The 16,448-nt window shown below is 39.9% G+C and overlaps 1 protein-coding gene across 3 annotated transcripts in view; it reads right to left on the bottom strand.

Annotated features, from left to right (window-relative positions):
- Window positions 1–16,448, bottom strand: part of syt7b (synaptotagmin VIIb) — a 92,999-nt gene that overhangs the window by 22,423 nt on the left and 54,128 nt on the right. For 2 of the 3 annotated variants that reach the window (XM_056390385.1, XM_056389643.1), the window contains exons 5-7: window positions 13,813–14,013; window positions 8,823–9,170; window positions 4,688–4,810 (exon numbers count right to left, since the gene is read on the bottom strand). In XM_056390385.1, coding sequence (XP_056246360.1) covers window positions 4,688–4,810; window positions 8,823–9,170; window positions 13,813–14,013 — 672 coding nt within the window. The remainder of the gene's footprint in view (window positions 1–4,687; window positions 4,811–8,822; window positions 9,171–13,812; window positions 14,014–16,448) is intronic. The other variant, XM_056391206.1, reaches the window with a different exon arrangement.

Genomic DNA, 16,448 nt, shown 5'->3' with positions numbered 1-16,448 from the left:
GCTTGAACAACAGCACCCATCAAATGTTATGTACTGTTGGAGAGTATAGTCTGAGTTTGTTTTACCTCATCTCTAAATGACAATCTAATAAAACCGTTTCCAGTTCAGATTTTAAGAAAATGTATCAACATCGTAAATAAAGTTCTTAATTTTTGACAACTTGTGGGCAGCAAAACAAGCTAGGAACACAACACTGACAGATTATCACCTTATAAAGTTAAGACGAATGTGTTAGCAAACAGTTACCTATCCTTCAGACACAGAGCATTCATTTGAAGTCATGTTTCTGACCATTCAACAAGTAAAATATTCACTCTCCTATTGGTTCCATACATAATATCTGTCTCTTTCTAGCTAGCTACTAACAGTTTGGTGCTGAGCAGCATGCGCACATCAGAGCACTTTATCTCAAAACAGCTAAAATTACACAAATGAGAGAGCGAGACTGAATCAAACCAGTAAAGTTTGTGGGCTGTAAAAGCAAAACAACGATCTGCAAGGCGCTAAAATGCGCTACAAGTGATGCCTTTCACATTACACATAGTCATTTAGTTTGCCTTTAATATACAATTATGGATGAACGCAGCTTTAAATAGCTACCTTTTGATACAATGACCTTCATTAGGCATTTTTCTGTATATTCTGTTTATACTGTACAGACTGCAAATAAAACAGTAACCAGTCTTAAAGCCAAGCATCACATTTTCCAAAGAAACAGAAGAAACCTGGTAAAGGGTGGGAGAGGAGGAATACTGAGTCCTCCTCTTATTCATTGTGAGATTATGTTTGCAAGGTTTCTCTCTTTCCTTCCCACTGGAGCTTCCAGCTTCTCAAGCAAATACTTTTTGTGGTAACACTGGTGCATGTTGCTCATTTAAAGGTTGTTAATGGTCAACTGCACAGACAGCCCTTATTGTACAGACTGGGACTTGCAGCAAGAGCTGAAATTATGCGGTTTAAAAGTATGCCATTCTGCACTGTGAAAGAAAAACAGGATTATGTACAATTAAATGTGCAGCACTATGTTGTGTTGGAAATATATTAGGTGATCCCCACTTAATTTGAATGTCCCATCACTGACAGTTTGTGTGGGCACAACACAGTCTTGGCTTGTATTGAATGCAAGCGGTCTTTGACACGCTCCATTTCAGACACCGTTGCACATTTTACAGCTTTTACAAACTCAACATTCAGAGTGCAGGTTGTGCAGGGCCATTGAGCTCTTTTGGGTTTATTCATATTTATTTCCCTGTTGCGTCTCAGTGTGTGGTGAATCTCGAAGCTCATTAAGATGCAGCTCTGCCATGCAACAACAGCTTTCTGAGATGGTAATAACGCAAACAGCTTTAGAGCTTCCATTATGGTCATCTGCAGGTGGGTGATTATACCCAGTCCACCACAGTGACCCAAACTGACTCACATAACAAAAAACAAAAGAGATTAGAGGACCTTTCACTTAACACAGACAAAAAAGCCACTGGTTTGTCTGTGGCTAACGCATCAGCTCAGAAGAAAATGTCTCCTTTGACAATAATATAATTAACTGTGATCAGAGCATTAGTGTTTTAAGGGATTTGATCTCTAAGATGTAATAAATACAAGGCAGCTGCAGGATCCCAAATCACAGATTAACATTAAACCTCTCACACAACACAACACACTGGTGATAACAAACTCATTTTGTTCAGAGGAGATTTTACTGTATCACCCTCAGTGCACATGAATTTAGCTGTGATAAAACAGGCTAAAACAGGCTGGGCAAGTATTTGGGGTTTGAAATGAGTGACGGGTGGTAAAAATAGATCGTCTCTCATGTTGCAAGCTTTGATGAGCAGTTCTCAGCATCTGAGTGCACACCATGACAGTATCTACCTGTGTATCACCACTGATTCACAAATTGCATATTCGCATTCAGTATGAATCAAGTTAAACCTCTCTTCATTTGTGTAATGACGGAGACAATTGCTCTGTTTTGTGAGATAATTATGATTCCTGACAACAGTTTACCCAGCAGCTGTGATGTAGATTAGTGACTACCGATCCAATCCTTAAAAACATACTAAAGGTGCACCAATATTTCTATATCGTCAATGGCTGTGTGTAATGTCAGAGAACGCTGTGGATCCCATTCGTGCTAAAAAGCTTTTTAGTGTCTTTTAACTCCCTGTTTTGGTTTTAGAACACAAATTTAGTGTTTTGGTTCAGTCTCACTGCTCTCATCAACCTTGTTTCCAGAAGCAGCAGGCAGCTGTTTTCAGGGGAAAAGTTCAAACCTAACATACCTGCTCAGCACCAAACGCCAGAAAGACAAAGGCAGTAAGCTGGTGAACACAGTGGAGCATCTGGCAGACAAATATTTTTCTCAGGAGCAGGTGAAGACGAAAACAGAGTTGAAAAAAGAATTGAGTGGATGTTGGACTTAAGTTCATCAAACACAAACACGACTCCAAATAAATGCTCATGTTGCTCTGTGTCTGGTGGTTGTGTAAATAGGCAAATGTCTGTATCATGTTTGCCACAACGACATAAATGTTGTGCTTACCGCTTGTACGTTTTTAGAAAGCTTTAATTATAAATGTCTAAATATATAAAAGCTGTTGGATACGGACAGGGTGCCTCTCGGTCTGCTTGTTTACTATCCAAATTTAGAAGGATTGTCTGAACAAATATAGTTCTGACCTAATACACAGTGCACACTGGTTTTGCTTTTATCCTATCATTTCCCTTTTATCAGATCTGGTCTTTGTAGATATTTGTGCTCCGAGCTGTATTTGATTTCATTAATAAACCAAGAGAATCTCAAACCTCCATGGAAGTTTCTATTTTTATCTTGTAGCGTATTTCTCTAGAAAGCTGAGAGCAAAGGTTTCCCACTCTTTCTGTCTGTCTTTCACTGTCTGACAGTGTCTTGTCTTATCACATATATTCTTGGCGGGATCATCCTGTTCCAGCGTTCTCAGTCTGCTGGCCTCCATGAAAACAGCCAGGAGCAAGCCAGCAGACGGGCGCAAGGAGCTTACGGGGTAACTGCAGAGAGAGAGAGATGAGAGAGAGACGGACAGAGATGATGATGGAGAGCTGTTATTAGTTGTGGAAGGACACTAGACGACTTGGCCCACACGACCCCTCTGGGTAGAGGCTCACTGGCTGGCTGTGATTAGAGTTAGGTGCTTGACAGACCTCCGCTCAGAGAGAGAGAGGGAGAGCGGATGATGGGGGGACAAGCAAGGTAAGCTGGTCCTCATCCTCTGACTGACCCTTAGAAATTTTTAAATTGAATTTTGAAGGCATAAAAATTATCATAATTGTTTCAATAACATCAAAAAGAAAGCACGTTTGTCATGTTCTTTTCTTCCAAGACAGACTGCTATTTTTCATCAACCGAAATTCACAGATGACCTAGTTAGAACAGCACACTTGGATGCACTGCAGAGAGGTTCTGAGAAAACTTCGTGCATTTTAAGAAATTTAATGGAATTCAAAAACAGCATTTCTGAAAAACAAAACAAGAAAGAAACAGAACACTCAACACAAATGCATGCAGGGTTATGTGGGACTACGCCCAGGTTTGTTGCTCAGCCCAGCAGTGTCAAAACAGTAGGTTAAGCACTTTATCCCTCAAATAGTCTGACGTGATAACAGGGCAGCCTGTTTAGTCCTTTGTTCGCCAGATAAGAGACTGTGTTAGTCTCTGATAGCTGCTGTGAGATCACTGGTAGATGAGAGATTAGCATATTTTTAGAAGGGTGTTTCATGTGAGGAACCTTATTTCTAAATAATGAGGGTGCCCTTTTTTCTGTGCCTAAAACTCAAAGATCAAACCAGCAGGAAAGAGCTGCAGACAAGCAGACTTACAAAGGTCAGGGTGGAGAGACAGAGGACACGAGAAATGGGAGAAAGGGACCTAAAATGTGAAGTTAAAGAAAAATGTGGTGATATGTGATATGAAAAAATTGAGAAAATATAAAGCTAACCATAATGGCAAATGGAAAACAAACTAAAAGAAAAAGACTGAGTCCTTAGTTCAGTGCTGGAAGTCATAGAACGACATAATGGTTAGAGATAGAAGACCCAACTAAGATAACAGTATCCAGCAGAGCCATAGCCACCATTGAGAATACCAAGGTCATGTCCGCTGTATGGACGTGCGGGGGTTTGAACGGCCTGGGGAGCAATGTACATACTGTATAATTACACCATCAGTAGATTACATATGATGGGTTTTAATAGGGCAGAATTTTTCCACCAGAATTATATTTCTGGCAGTGAAAAGAAGAGAAATCTGGACTCATGACAGTCCTCAGCTCAAATATAAAGCCATTTTGATATTCATGTGGCTAAAATATGCGTTTAAACTTCTTTGCCAGTGAATCATTCATCCTTTCAATTTTGAAAAAGTGATATTAAAAGTGCAGTCAGTCCTGTTCTGTGTTTCTTCTCGTAACAATCCTATGAGTAGAATACACTGCAGATTAAGCAGCTGAGATTTATTCAGATTTTTTGGGGTAAAAATGACTTCACCATTTCAGAATATGACCTGTTGATATTTAAGGTAATGCTACAGTGAAGACCTCTGCATCAACACAACAGCGATAAACAGTCCTGACAAACAGCTACTTGTTTTATTTTTGTGCCTAACTAATCACATTCCTTACATTGTTCTTCTCTCTCTTTTTCTCTTTATTACCTCTTTTCTGGTGTGGTTTCATTTTCTTTGCTTGCTGGCGCTTCCTGTAGATCTGGGAGGTTGGCAAAGTCATCCTGTTCAGCCAGCCCGATTGCTAGAGACAGAACAACCATCTTCCCCTCACTGGACACACAGACAAACAAGACATCACAAGGGCACACAGGTATGTAGACAAAGTAGGCACAAGGAAACACACACAACACACAGACACACACACACCATCCAACATACACATTAAATTCACAAACAGGCAGTGACAGAAACACACAGACACACACACACAGACACACACACACACACACACACACACACACAGACACACACACACACACACACACACACACACAATCCAACATACACATTAAATACACAAACAGGCAGTGACAGAAACACAGCAACACACGCAGCACACATTCATTGCATGTACAAAGAGAGAGTGGGAGAGAGGTGGTAGACTGTTGTGAGGTCACTATTTCATTTTAACAAATGCTCAGTCTATACTTTACATTGCAGTGCATCTCAACCAGACCTGTTGCTATGGAGTGAGTCAACAGACTTTATTAATCTAACATGTAAGTAACACTTTAGTATATGCATTTCATGCCGTTTTTTTCTTATAGCCCAATTAATGCTAACATCATTGAACATTATCACATTCAAAACATGGAAAACATTGTAGATTATGGATTGTTGCAATAAACCAACAAAATCCAGAGGTAACTTACAGTATATGGTTTTGCATTTCACTGCACAACACATCTTCATGCGAGGTTTGCTTTTAGTCGCCCTTATTCAATATGTCATATGTGGACTGGCACCAATGGCACCAAAATGACCTCTAATGTGCATTTTTTGACATTTAAGAGAGTTAACATTAACATACAGTGCATCATGTGGGGATGTTAAAGGCAACTAGTAACTAAGAAGGAGTGATCCAGGGTTAGTATTGTTTTATTCTCTGGCCGATAAAATTCATATCATCAGAAAACATAATCTGCCATTACCACCACGAGCAAATCTCCCTTACACAAATAATTAATGCACAACCCTCAACCATCTGGCAAATGTTTCTCATTTTATGTATTCGCAAATTAGACTACATTAGCAGTGAGTAAAAAGGAGATCTGTTGTTGCTGAAAGAAAGTCTACAGATGTTTTGTTTACCATTCCCATAACCAGTTATGCAAGATTGAGAGTATGCTACTAAATGACATCCAGACTTTGAATTACTAAAAAGCCCCTATTCTCACATTTTGGATAATGTGTTGTGTCTATCATTACTTAATGTGCTCTATGGTGTATCATTAGCCTGAGCGGTTTCTACCGTTGAAAGCGATGACTTTGGTGCCAGTTTACTTTTCACAAGGTGGGTTGATTCTTTCTTTACTTCTTTAACACGGACATGTTGTTGTATGGATCTGAGTAACCATGCACTTCTAATATCTAATCTTTTATAGCATAGGGTATCAATCAAAACACTTGGGATAATATACTGTATAATGATGCTTTTTGTTAAAATTCATTGTAAAAATATATGAGGTTATATAACGTATCAGTGAACAGTGTGAGTTCTTACAAGTACAGGGATATATTAAATTTCATATGAGGGTTTTTTTAATCCACTGCAGCTGTGGTAGTCATTAAATGTGTTCAAATAAAATAAGCATCATTAGTAGAAAGGTAGAGAATTATTGTTTCCTCCATGGCTTTATCATCATCTGTTTCATGGAAAAATAAATGTGCAGGTATAGAAAAGCAAAAGCCTTAGAGAAGGGTTTGGATTGTTTCAGAGAGAAAAATAGAGGCAATATAAATGACATGCAGAAAAAAAAAAGAGAAACACATAGAAGAAAAAGCAAAAGAAATCCATGAAAATTAAGGTGGCCTTAACAAAAACCTGCAACAAAGAAACATATCGTGTTGATTTTCAGCTGTTACTCTCCCTCTAAACATGCCTGAAGTCATTTAAATTACATCTTACTAAAGTATGCTGCGCCGGGAATTCAGGCTGCCATGCAAACAGTGACCTTAATAAATGAACATTTGCCCACAACTAACCTTGTAATTCACAGTCACAAAACAACCCACGTGCAGGCACATAGTGTACAAAATTCTTGCTTCTCATACTTCTCTGCCTCAACCAAGTTCTTTTCTTTTTTTATACAGCCTCTAACATATCGTGCAAGGACAACCTTTATGTATTTTCTTTACCATGGCAATTTCTTAAAAGGGCAATTCCTACATGTTTTTGCTCACTTGTGGCATCCCATAACATCACCTGACTGAGGATTTTAAGATATAAAGGGATTTAGCTTCATTTTACGTTTTTATTATGTGGATTAGTATCTGTCTTGCTTTGGTTTGAATGTCATCTTGAGCAGGTGACGAATGAAAGAAGGTGGGTCCTAGTGTAACCACAGCCAATGTTCATAAATTACAATATGAAGCTGCAATCAGACCTCCATTCAAAATGTAAAGGTTTAAATCTTGCAAAGATGATGACAGATGTGTAACTGTGCACATAGCCACAAATTATAAACACATCAAAAAATGTATAAGGTGTCTTCATCCTTTTTTTGAATGTATGGTATTTTTGTATTTTATCTGTTTCTCTTCAGTTTTCCTCTGATCTTCCCCTCATCTCTCCATATCTCACATTTCTGATGTCTTTTCTCAGCCTGCATGCACTTTCTGTAGAGCATTAACAAGAGGTGTTTGCTGAAGCAATATCGAAAACAAGAGGAACACATTAGCACTTGAGAGACAGCAACCCACCGGGGATGTGTAAACAGCACCAACATGAGGCTCATCAATAAAGCGAATGGATTTGTATAGACGACCAAAAAAAGACACGCGCACTCCAACAGAAGGGCACTGAAATCATTAGCTCCTACACCAGCTCTATTGATCAGAAACATAAGCGGCGCGGCTCAGTCGCCACGTTGTGTGACAGGCGTGGACACACGGAAGGTGAAACTGCCGCATTTGGTTGTTCATACCCCACTGATCGCAAACGCATAATATTCCCACTCCCCACAGTATTATCCCCTCCCCCCAGGGTCAACAACTGATGTGTTTGGTCCCAGTGAGATTCATGAGGACAGGGGCAATGGGTGATACCACCTCCCTGTATATGTGCGCAGCCCTTATTTGAATGATGATTCACATAGGCAGGGAGGTCACTGGCCTGGAGACACTGTTAATGGGAAGACACGCAAAAAGTACAGGAGCACACAGCCTTGTGTGTGGATGTGTGTGAGTGTTTATGTTCATGGTAAGGAGGGGAGGGGGTGTTTACGTGAGGCTGCTTTGTAGAGCACATCATCTGTAATCTATCATTCAAGTCAAGTGGAGGAGGAGAGCTCTCTGCGCTCTGCACCTCAAACAATCAGCTGCCCTTTTCAGTAGTGGATGGATCGGAAAGCGTTGGTGTCGTATATAACTATAATGATCTTGGCTAACTGTAACTATACTATCAAGCGAGTAGTTAGAGCACTATTTGAGTATGTCCATTTTATGCTACATCATATTTCTACTCCCCTACATTCATTTCACAGTTTTACCATACCATTTCTTTACCATTTACTTTATATATTAAATTTCTATGTACAAAAATAATTTACAATATCATAAAACATGATGCATTGTTATAGTTTAACTAACAAACAACATATAAAATAATTAAAATTAGCTCTCACAGGGGCTATTGTTCTTTACAATGAGTACTGTTAATTTTGAAGTACATTTTGCAGTTAATACCTCTGTACATTTATTTGAATATAGAGTTTGTGTGCAGGACTTTAACTTTTAATGGTGTAAATTCTACTTTAAAAGAAAGTAAAGATTTAGAATATTTCTTCCAACACGTCCACAAACTACAGAACAGCCTCTAAAATGACATTCAAGCTGAATCAACACCTTTCTAAATCAGTTTCAGCAAACACCGAGTCAACTGAGGCAAGTGAATTATATCAAACTATCCTGAAAACCTAAAAATGAGGTCAGCAGTGCTACATACTGTATACTGTCAGGGTGTAATCCACACTGTCTCACTGATGATAAGAGCAGCAGACATTCCACAGCTTCATATTCAACAGTGTCCTCTGTCAAGAGCAGAAAACTTCGTGAAACTTACAAGAACGACTTGACGTCCAGCCCTCTGTTGCGGATCTGCTCCATCATGTGATCCCAGCTGCCTGGATTTGACCTTGATCGACCTGCCCCTCCTCCTCTGTACCGGGAGGCTCCAGCCGGACTCCCCCGGACCCCCCGTGGGCCCCCGCGGTGGCCCCCGCCGCCTGGGCCTGTGTGCAGCTGGCCCAGGCTCTGTGAGGTGACTGGGGGGTCGTTGGGACCCGGAGGGGGCTGGTGAGTGAGGGGCTGTTGGAGGCTCTGCTGCCGGACCAGGGGCCTTGGGCGCGCCACAGCTGAAGATGGGATGTGCTCCAGGGTGGAAGCAGAGGAGAGGGAAGCGTCCCCGAAACTGAGCAGACACATGGGAGCACAGAGGAAAGAGATGGATACAACAAGGTAGACATTGGAGTTAGAGATAACACGGGAGATACAGGACCGGGCAGGATGTTTTGAAAGAATTTAGAAAGGTTGGATGCACATAATCATGGTGATCTCAAAAGGAATGTGGAGAGGATAAAAATGGCAAAAACATATATAAATACAGCACAGATTGAAATGTGAGAACATAGTGTCCGCAGTGAATTTCCAAGGGAGAGAGGATCAAGAGAGAACAATCAACAAAGAAGGTCAGTGAAAGAGGGAGAAAGGAGGGAGAGAAAGAAGAACAGAGTTGTCAAAAAGCTTTATATTACTGTTAAACATCTGTATAGAATTTTGAGCTTATGCTGTAAGACAGTGGACGAGTGTGTGGCTGAACAGGCATGCAATGTGTCAACATTCGATTATTCTTCTCCAGACTGGTGTCAAAACAGGCCTCTGCTTAAGTCTAATTAAATTAAAGCTGAAGTTTAAGTATCACTATCACTTAACTTGAGTCTGGTCTCCAGCTGCAGCGCTAAATTGTTTCTGTACGTTACCTCTCTCCCTAATTAGTCCTGACCTACTTCTACCTTTTTGCCTTGTTGCCTTTTCCCTGCACCAGTATTTCTCTAAGGTCCTGTCTGCTCCTCTCCCACTCTTCTCTTTACCTTTCTGCTTCTGAGCTCAACCGCTCTTCATCTCCTCTGTCTATTAATCTTTTCTTAGCCCTCAGCCCTCACATCAATCTATCTCCACGCCACCTCCAATCACTGTTCTTTAAGTCTGCTCTCTAATTACCGGTCTGCTACTCTTACAATCATGTAATAATGCTTCACCCCTTATCCTCCCCTCAATCACTGCCCTGCCTGATGACTGTAAGCTTGTGCTAAACAGCTCTGTCTGGAGCTAATGCTGCGAGGGAGGATTTACTGCCTGGACCTGAGTTGTGTTAGCGGCGCTCTTCAGTATTAACTCGGCTCTAACTCTGCTGGAGAGCCAGGAGACAGCCCCCCTGAGGAGCAGAGCAATGCTGGATCAAGTAAGTACAAGACAGATCTCAAATACATGCACTCATGCAGGCACGTTTTCTCTCATATACACACACACACGCACTCACAAATAGCACGCCGTCTTTCCTGAGGAAAGGCTTTGATGAGAATGTTTACTTACTTGTGCATAATATTTTAACTGACTAAATGTGAATTAATGTATTAAAGTTGTTTGCTGTATTTCTGTTGAGCACAAGTGTTATAGACTTTCCAAGTGGGTGAAGGTATTTTGAGCATTTTCGGGTTCCAGATAGTCAAAGTCTCAACAACATTATAGGTGACGGATAGCTGGAGAACATCCAAGCACTCGGATGAAGCTCCAAGTTGAATCATTAGTAGAAAAGATCAGCAACTGCATTCAAAAATATCTGGTATCTTTTCTTTGATGAAAAGTCAAAGGCACAAGTCTGTGCATATAAAAACCCAGCTAAAGCATTAAATATGTCTCCTAAGGTGCATTTCAATAAGAAATATCCAATCAAGCTTTAAACTTTTATGTGAGCTGCTAACAGTGAGGGGAAGCCGAGAGCAATACTATTTAAAAACATGACAAAATGTTCTTTAGTTTTAATTTTGGCAGTGTTTTGTTCCCATAGGCAACAATGATGTGATTTGATTTTGCTCTGATCACGCCTCACACTGGCTTTGTCTACATAGCAACTGCAGATGAGGCTTATGGGTATCATTGTATTTAGAGGCATCCGTCATACCACAGTGATGGAAATGACAAGATTTCTCAGAAACATAGCTCAAATAATAACTTCTGATGTCCATTACATAAACCTATGTGATTGTAAAAATGTCCAGGAGACTCTCTTGAGAACCATTAAGGACATCATTAAAATAAAACTTCATTAAAAATTGACATTAAAATGAATATTTATGGTGGGGAAAAATACTTCCAGACCTAGCGGCTCCTCATACTTTGCCATTTGAAATTAAAGATGTCATAACTACACTACAGAGTTTCAGGTCATTAATTTTATCTTCACAAAAATCTGGAAATAAATTAAAAAACAGAAATAGTCCAATCAATTCATAAACTCAAGATCTTAAAGGATCAATTTTATATATTTTTGTTTACTGTATATGTATTTTTTAATTTGTTTGACAAGGTCATTGTGAAAGGGTTATTTCCTCCACATGATATATTGTTCCTCGAGTGACAATCAGACTTGTTGTGTGTCATGAGGACTAGTGAACAGAGGTAAAATGAAATGGATGAAAGTGTAACAAAACATTTCAGAGAAACTATTGTTATTTGAACATCTGAGCATATGAACCAAAATATTTGGCCAGGATAAGTCAAAAAGGTCCAGCGACATAGAAAGCTCTGTATTGCACATCATTTCTGGATCCAACAAATACGTTATCATAACTGACATCATGATAAATCAATACATCTGGTTGGATTCATGGTGGCATTCGGCCAGACATCTGGGAGCCAGTCCATGTGCTCATACATTTTGCCAGTCTGTTCAGTGTCATAAATTTGTCAAAGAATTAACTCATTTGAAAAACTGAAAGGCTCTCCAAGCCCGAGCCCTTCTCTCACAGTGACGTCCTTGATGGTTGTACCTGCTTGTGCTTTCAGGTACTGTCCATCTTTTACTGTCTGTAGAGCACCAGTCATTCATATGCCCTGAGCATGAGCCCTCTGTATAAGCTGTATCCTGTTACTGGCTTGGAGGGCCATTCTCACATTTTTTCTTGCTTGAAAGTCAATTAAGATGACTATGAACCTTGAATGATTATTTAATTAGGGCCAGAAAAAAAAAAAAAAAAAAAAAAGCCATCAGTGAAGAATCAAAGAGAGAGAGTGGAAGAGAGACAGTGAGGAGGTTGAGGTAAATGCCCCAAAATAGAAACCAATTCCAGAGGAGAAATGGAAATTCAGATAGATTTTAAGGGAGTAAAAAGGGAGCAAAACAGAAGAGTGACAGGAGTGAAGAATAATATGACAAGGGAACTGAAGATCAAGTGTCCATGTACTCTATTGCAAGTCTAATAGGTCATGTAGTTAGAAAGTTGGTCAAAAGTTGGCTAACAATGACTGACTGAATGGTAGAATGACTTTAACTATGAAACATCAGGCTACACAAGAATCTATTCAGCTGTTTTTCTCAGTATTTAATGAATTAACCGTTTAGGCCATAGAGTACAAAAGGCTGTTTGATTATCCGGGCTACGATTTACATACAGAGATCTTATATTTATTATTCATTAGTCTCTTTAATGTGCTGCTGGCATTTTCCAAAAACATACAGCTTTTCACCAACCAACGACTTTATACTCATATGCATGGGAAAGATTCTTATTTGAATACAGAGCATTAATAGAGTTGAAAGTGGCCTCTAGGCTCTGACCTTATCACTCCCGGCTGGCTTGTTTACAGCAGTCATTTTGCTCTGCGAAGGTGGTGTTACTTCCAGCTTGTGTGATTTGTGTGCTGGGTTCAGCCAGCCAGAGTTTTCAAGATAAGAGTTGCTGTACACCAGAGGCTTTAAATGTAAATCTGTGTGCTACACAAAACAATGCATTTTGTCAGATTATCTATCATCATTGGTATTTCTTTCTGATAAACTTGTTACTTTCACCATTTCAGAGCTCTAACAATTATTCAATTATTCATTACATACTGGGATGAAGGGGTCACAAGATATTGATATTTGTCATTTGAGTTAATTAAAAGAATATCAAGCAATTTTGCTTTAAACAACCTGCAATACAAAAGTATAAAGTATTTGTGGTTATCCACAATACTTAATCTTGGTTATTTTCATTTTTCATTGGTCACGTCTCATAATTTTTATTACCAATCAATGTTGTTTACACCATCAGTCGATCATATTGAATATCATCTGGCTCTAGTATTACCAACAGTGACTTGATGTGATTGCTACCTGCAGTTTGACAGGTTGTTGTACAAACCTAATTGCAGAACTAAAGCAAAAATCTAAATCTCAGTTCTTTGCAGAGGTTGATACAAAGCAAACTTTGGTTAAATGATGTTGCATTCAGCCATGTTGTAGGAAAGGCTTTCATTTGCATCACTTGCCTGATAAAACTGCTCACCTGCTGTTTATGCAACAACTCACTCTGAGTTTAAAAAGCTGTTCCATCAGATGAATAAACAAGCTATTTCTGAAGATCTTCTGTGAGCATCTGTCTCGTTTGAAATTCTTGAAACTGTCACAGCCTTCAGTAAATTGGAGCCTGCAGAGGAACAGTGTGACTGTGTGGATTCACTTTGTATGAGACTGTCCTCACATCAGCTGGTGGATATTTTGGCAGCTGACATAAAATTGCTATTTGTTTATGAGTGAGGAAGCTCTCTGTAGTCAAGACACTTCAAGGGTTTCTCATACATCACAGGTACACTCTGCAAAGCAGAGGCCTTCTTTACATTATCTTCATCTGCACATGTCAAAAATAGCTTAATCTTCATGTTTGAGAGTACATGCAACAGTATCATTCATGATGCCTTTACAAACTCACACTCTTCCTTGATATCCACACCATGCTTTTCTTGTGCCCACTGTATTCCCTCATGCGTGACCCCTGTCACCATGCGCCACTCACTTGCCAAACCGCAGGCCTCCGGCATGCATGTGGCTCTGGACCGTCTGCCAGCGCCCGGCCTTGCTGCCCCCCGTCACCATGCTTCGAACGCTGTCACTGCGACTGGGCCCCGCCCCACTCCCAGAGCACGCACCACCCCCGCTGTCACTGGCCCCCGGTGAGGGTCCAGCACCGCCCTGCCCACCCTTATCCACAGCCCCACTGGGAGGAACGGTGGGGTGGATCAGAGACAAAGAAACACGGACAGACAGGAAGAAAAGGACCAAGAGAGGATAGAAAGAAGAGAGAGAGAGATGAACAGACGAGAGACAGACGCACAGACGTACAGAGCCGGAGAGCAAAAGTATCATCAGTAAAGTTAGTCAAAGACACTTTCTGGACACTCGGTCCAGCCACAAGTGTCCAGCATACAATAAGAACTTGGAAGAAAAGCTGCTGGTCAACCAGACACTGTAAATTAAGCAGCGAAGAGGTCTGAGCTGACATTTAATGTGTAGTGAGTAAATTGGAGAGCACAGTTGTTTTGCTCTTTGGACACTTGACTGAGATAAACAACAAACAATAGTTCTGTTCAAAACTGCACAAAAATTGAGGGCCAACAGATAATGTTACCGACTGTAAATCATTTATTAGGATAACATATAATGCCCAATGCACTCAGGTATACTGGCAAGATACTGGCAATTCCTATAGGGAACCTTTTGTTATTGCAGTTACACAAACCACAACAATCTGTTTTTGGAAATGTCTAAAGTGAGAAATGGGCCAAGAGATGCAGCAGGTCTGCCCCATTTCACTCCACACAGGGGGACAGCAATGACCAGCCTGCTGGCTCTGTGAATTAGGCATAATAGCTGAGTAATGATGCAAATGCATCATCTTTCAAGACTGCAGATGGAGGTGATGAGAACAGAACACTAATGTCTCTGTAATCTCACAGAAACTCACCTGCAGCTCATGATGAAAACAATAGCATTTAAATATCTAATGTGACTTTGTGTAAAATGTTTCACATGGCTTACAAGTATTTTCTGCAGGAAAATAGAGTATTTTCATATAATTACTCCATTATTTCTCATCATGCCACCTTGCCCACCCCAGCTGACCGAGACTTAGACGTCACAGAGACGAGTACAGACAGAACGACGACTTCAGTGCAGGGACCTTCCACTGATTGAGGACAAATCACACAACACACAGCTGCACACCAGGATGACGTCTTCAACAACATGTAGACATTAAGTGTAGGGAACCATGAGATACGTTGTGGCTGGGCAACTGTTTTGTTCAACACTGTACACACAAGTCTCACATATGACTAATCAATATCCTAAAAACTCTGCTGTTCTCCTGTGTATTTTAATATTCCAGTTTTATTCTATTTGTTCTTAAAATCTATTTTCCAATGCATTTCTTTCACCTAATGTAAAGCACTTTGAATTGCCTGAGTTTGAAAGGTGATAAACAAACTTGCTTTACCTGCCTTAAAGTATCTTTATTTCAACGGTAAGGAGTAAGAAATGGTTGACTCACTAATCTGCTATCAAATATCTCAGAAATGCCACTATTATCAGCCTATTAATTGTCATTTAAATATAAATAGTTAAGTCAATAATATAATGCACTGCAATCACAACAATCACTGCTGCTCACTGATTTTACAATAATTTCAACATCACTGCACAGATACAGAGTAATTGATCTCCCTGTGGTTTTGAAAGAGTCAAGTGAGATGTAATTAGAGAGGATAAGAATAAACAGGTTCACTTAATGCCTCAGTGACATGTGAGATGCATAAGTGATGGAATGGAAGCTGATATGAAACAGACGTTTTACCATCCAAACACTTAATTGTTGTACTGCACACGACGGATACAGTGTCCCTATTTTTAGAACAGGGCTCAGTTGACTAGACTCAGGAGGGCTATCAGGCGGCCTCAAAGCACTTACAGTACTATGAGAGATAGTGGGAGTAGTGACAACAAATGAGCAGAAAACACAGAGTGAGAGGTGAGAGGAATAAATACATATAACAACTCCACACGCACAAAAAAAAAAAGAAAAAAAAAAAGTGGAACAGAAACCAACACATTAAACACATTGGCTTTCTTGTGGAGAGTTTGATGACAAGAGTGAAACCAGTCTCACAGCTGACTGTCAAATATGAAGCTACAGCCAACTGTCAGTTAGCATAGCTTAGCACAAACAGTGGAAACACAAGGAAATTCAATTTCGCTATTCAAAATCTGTCTATCAACACTTTATAACTCACTAATTAGCAAGTTGAATTTTCTTTGCTTTATCTATTTAAAAAAAACAATGAATACTGTTGGTTATGCTTTTGACTATTTCTTGGCCATAACCCACATATAAAACAAAGCAAATTGTCATTTTTACACTGTGGTTTTTGCACAGATTAAATCAACAAGATATAAAGGTGTTAAACTTTAGGGGTGCAGGCAGGCGGATTTTTTTTTCATTTTTGGACAGAGTCAGGCTAGCGCTTTCCTGTCTTTATGCTAAGTAAGTGGCTACTGGTTGCTTCATATTTAATGAAAGCTACTGTATGAGACTGGTGTTGATCCTCTCAACTAACTCTCTGCCAGAAAGCAACGATTCTTTCAGGCTAACACATT

This window comes from Seriola aureovittata, chromosome 1, assembly GCF_021018895.1.
Source record: "Seriola aureovittata isolate HTS-2021-v1 ecotype China chromosome 1, ASM2101889v1, whole genome shotgun sequence".
NCBI lineage: Eukaryota > Metazoa > Chordata > Actinopteri > Carangiformes > Carangidae > Seriola > Seriola aureovittata.
The sequence above is the reverse complement of the archived record's forward strand: the minus strand, read 5'-3'. Positions and strand labels throughout refer to the sequence as shown.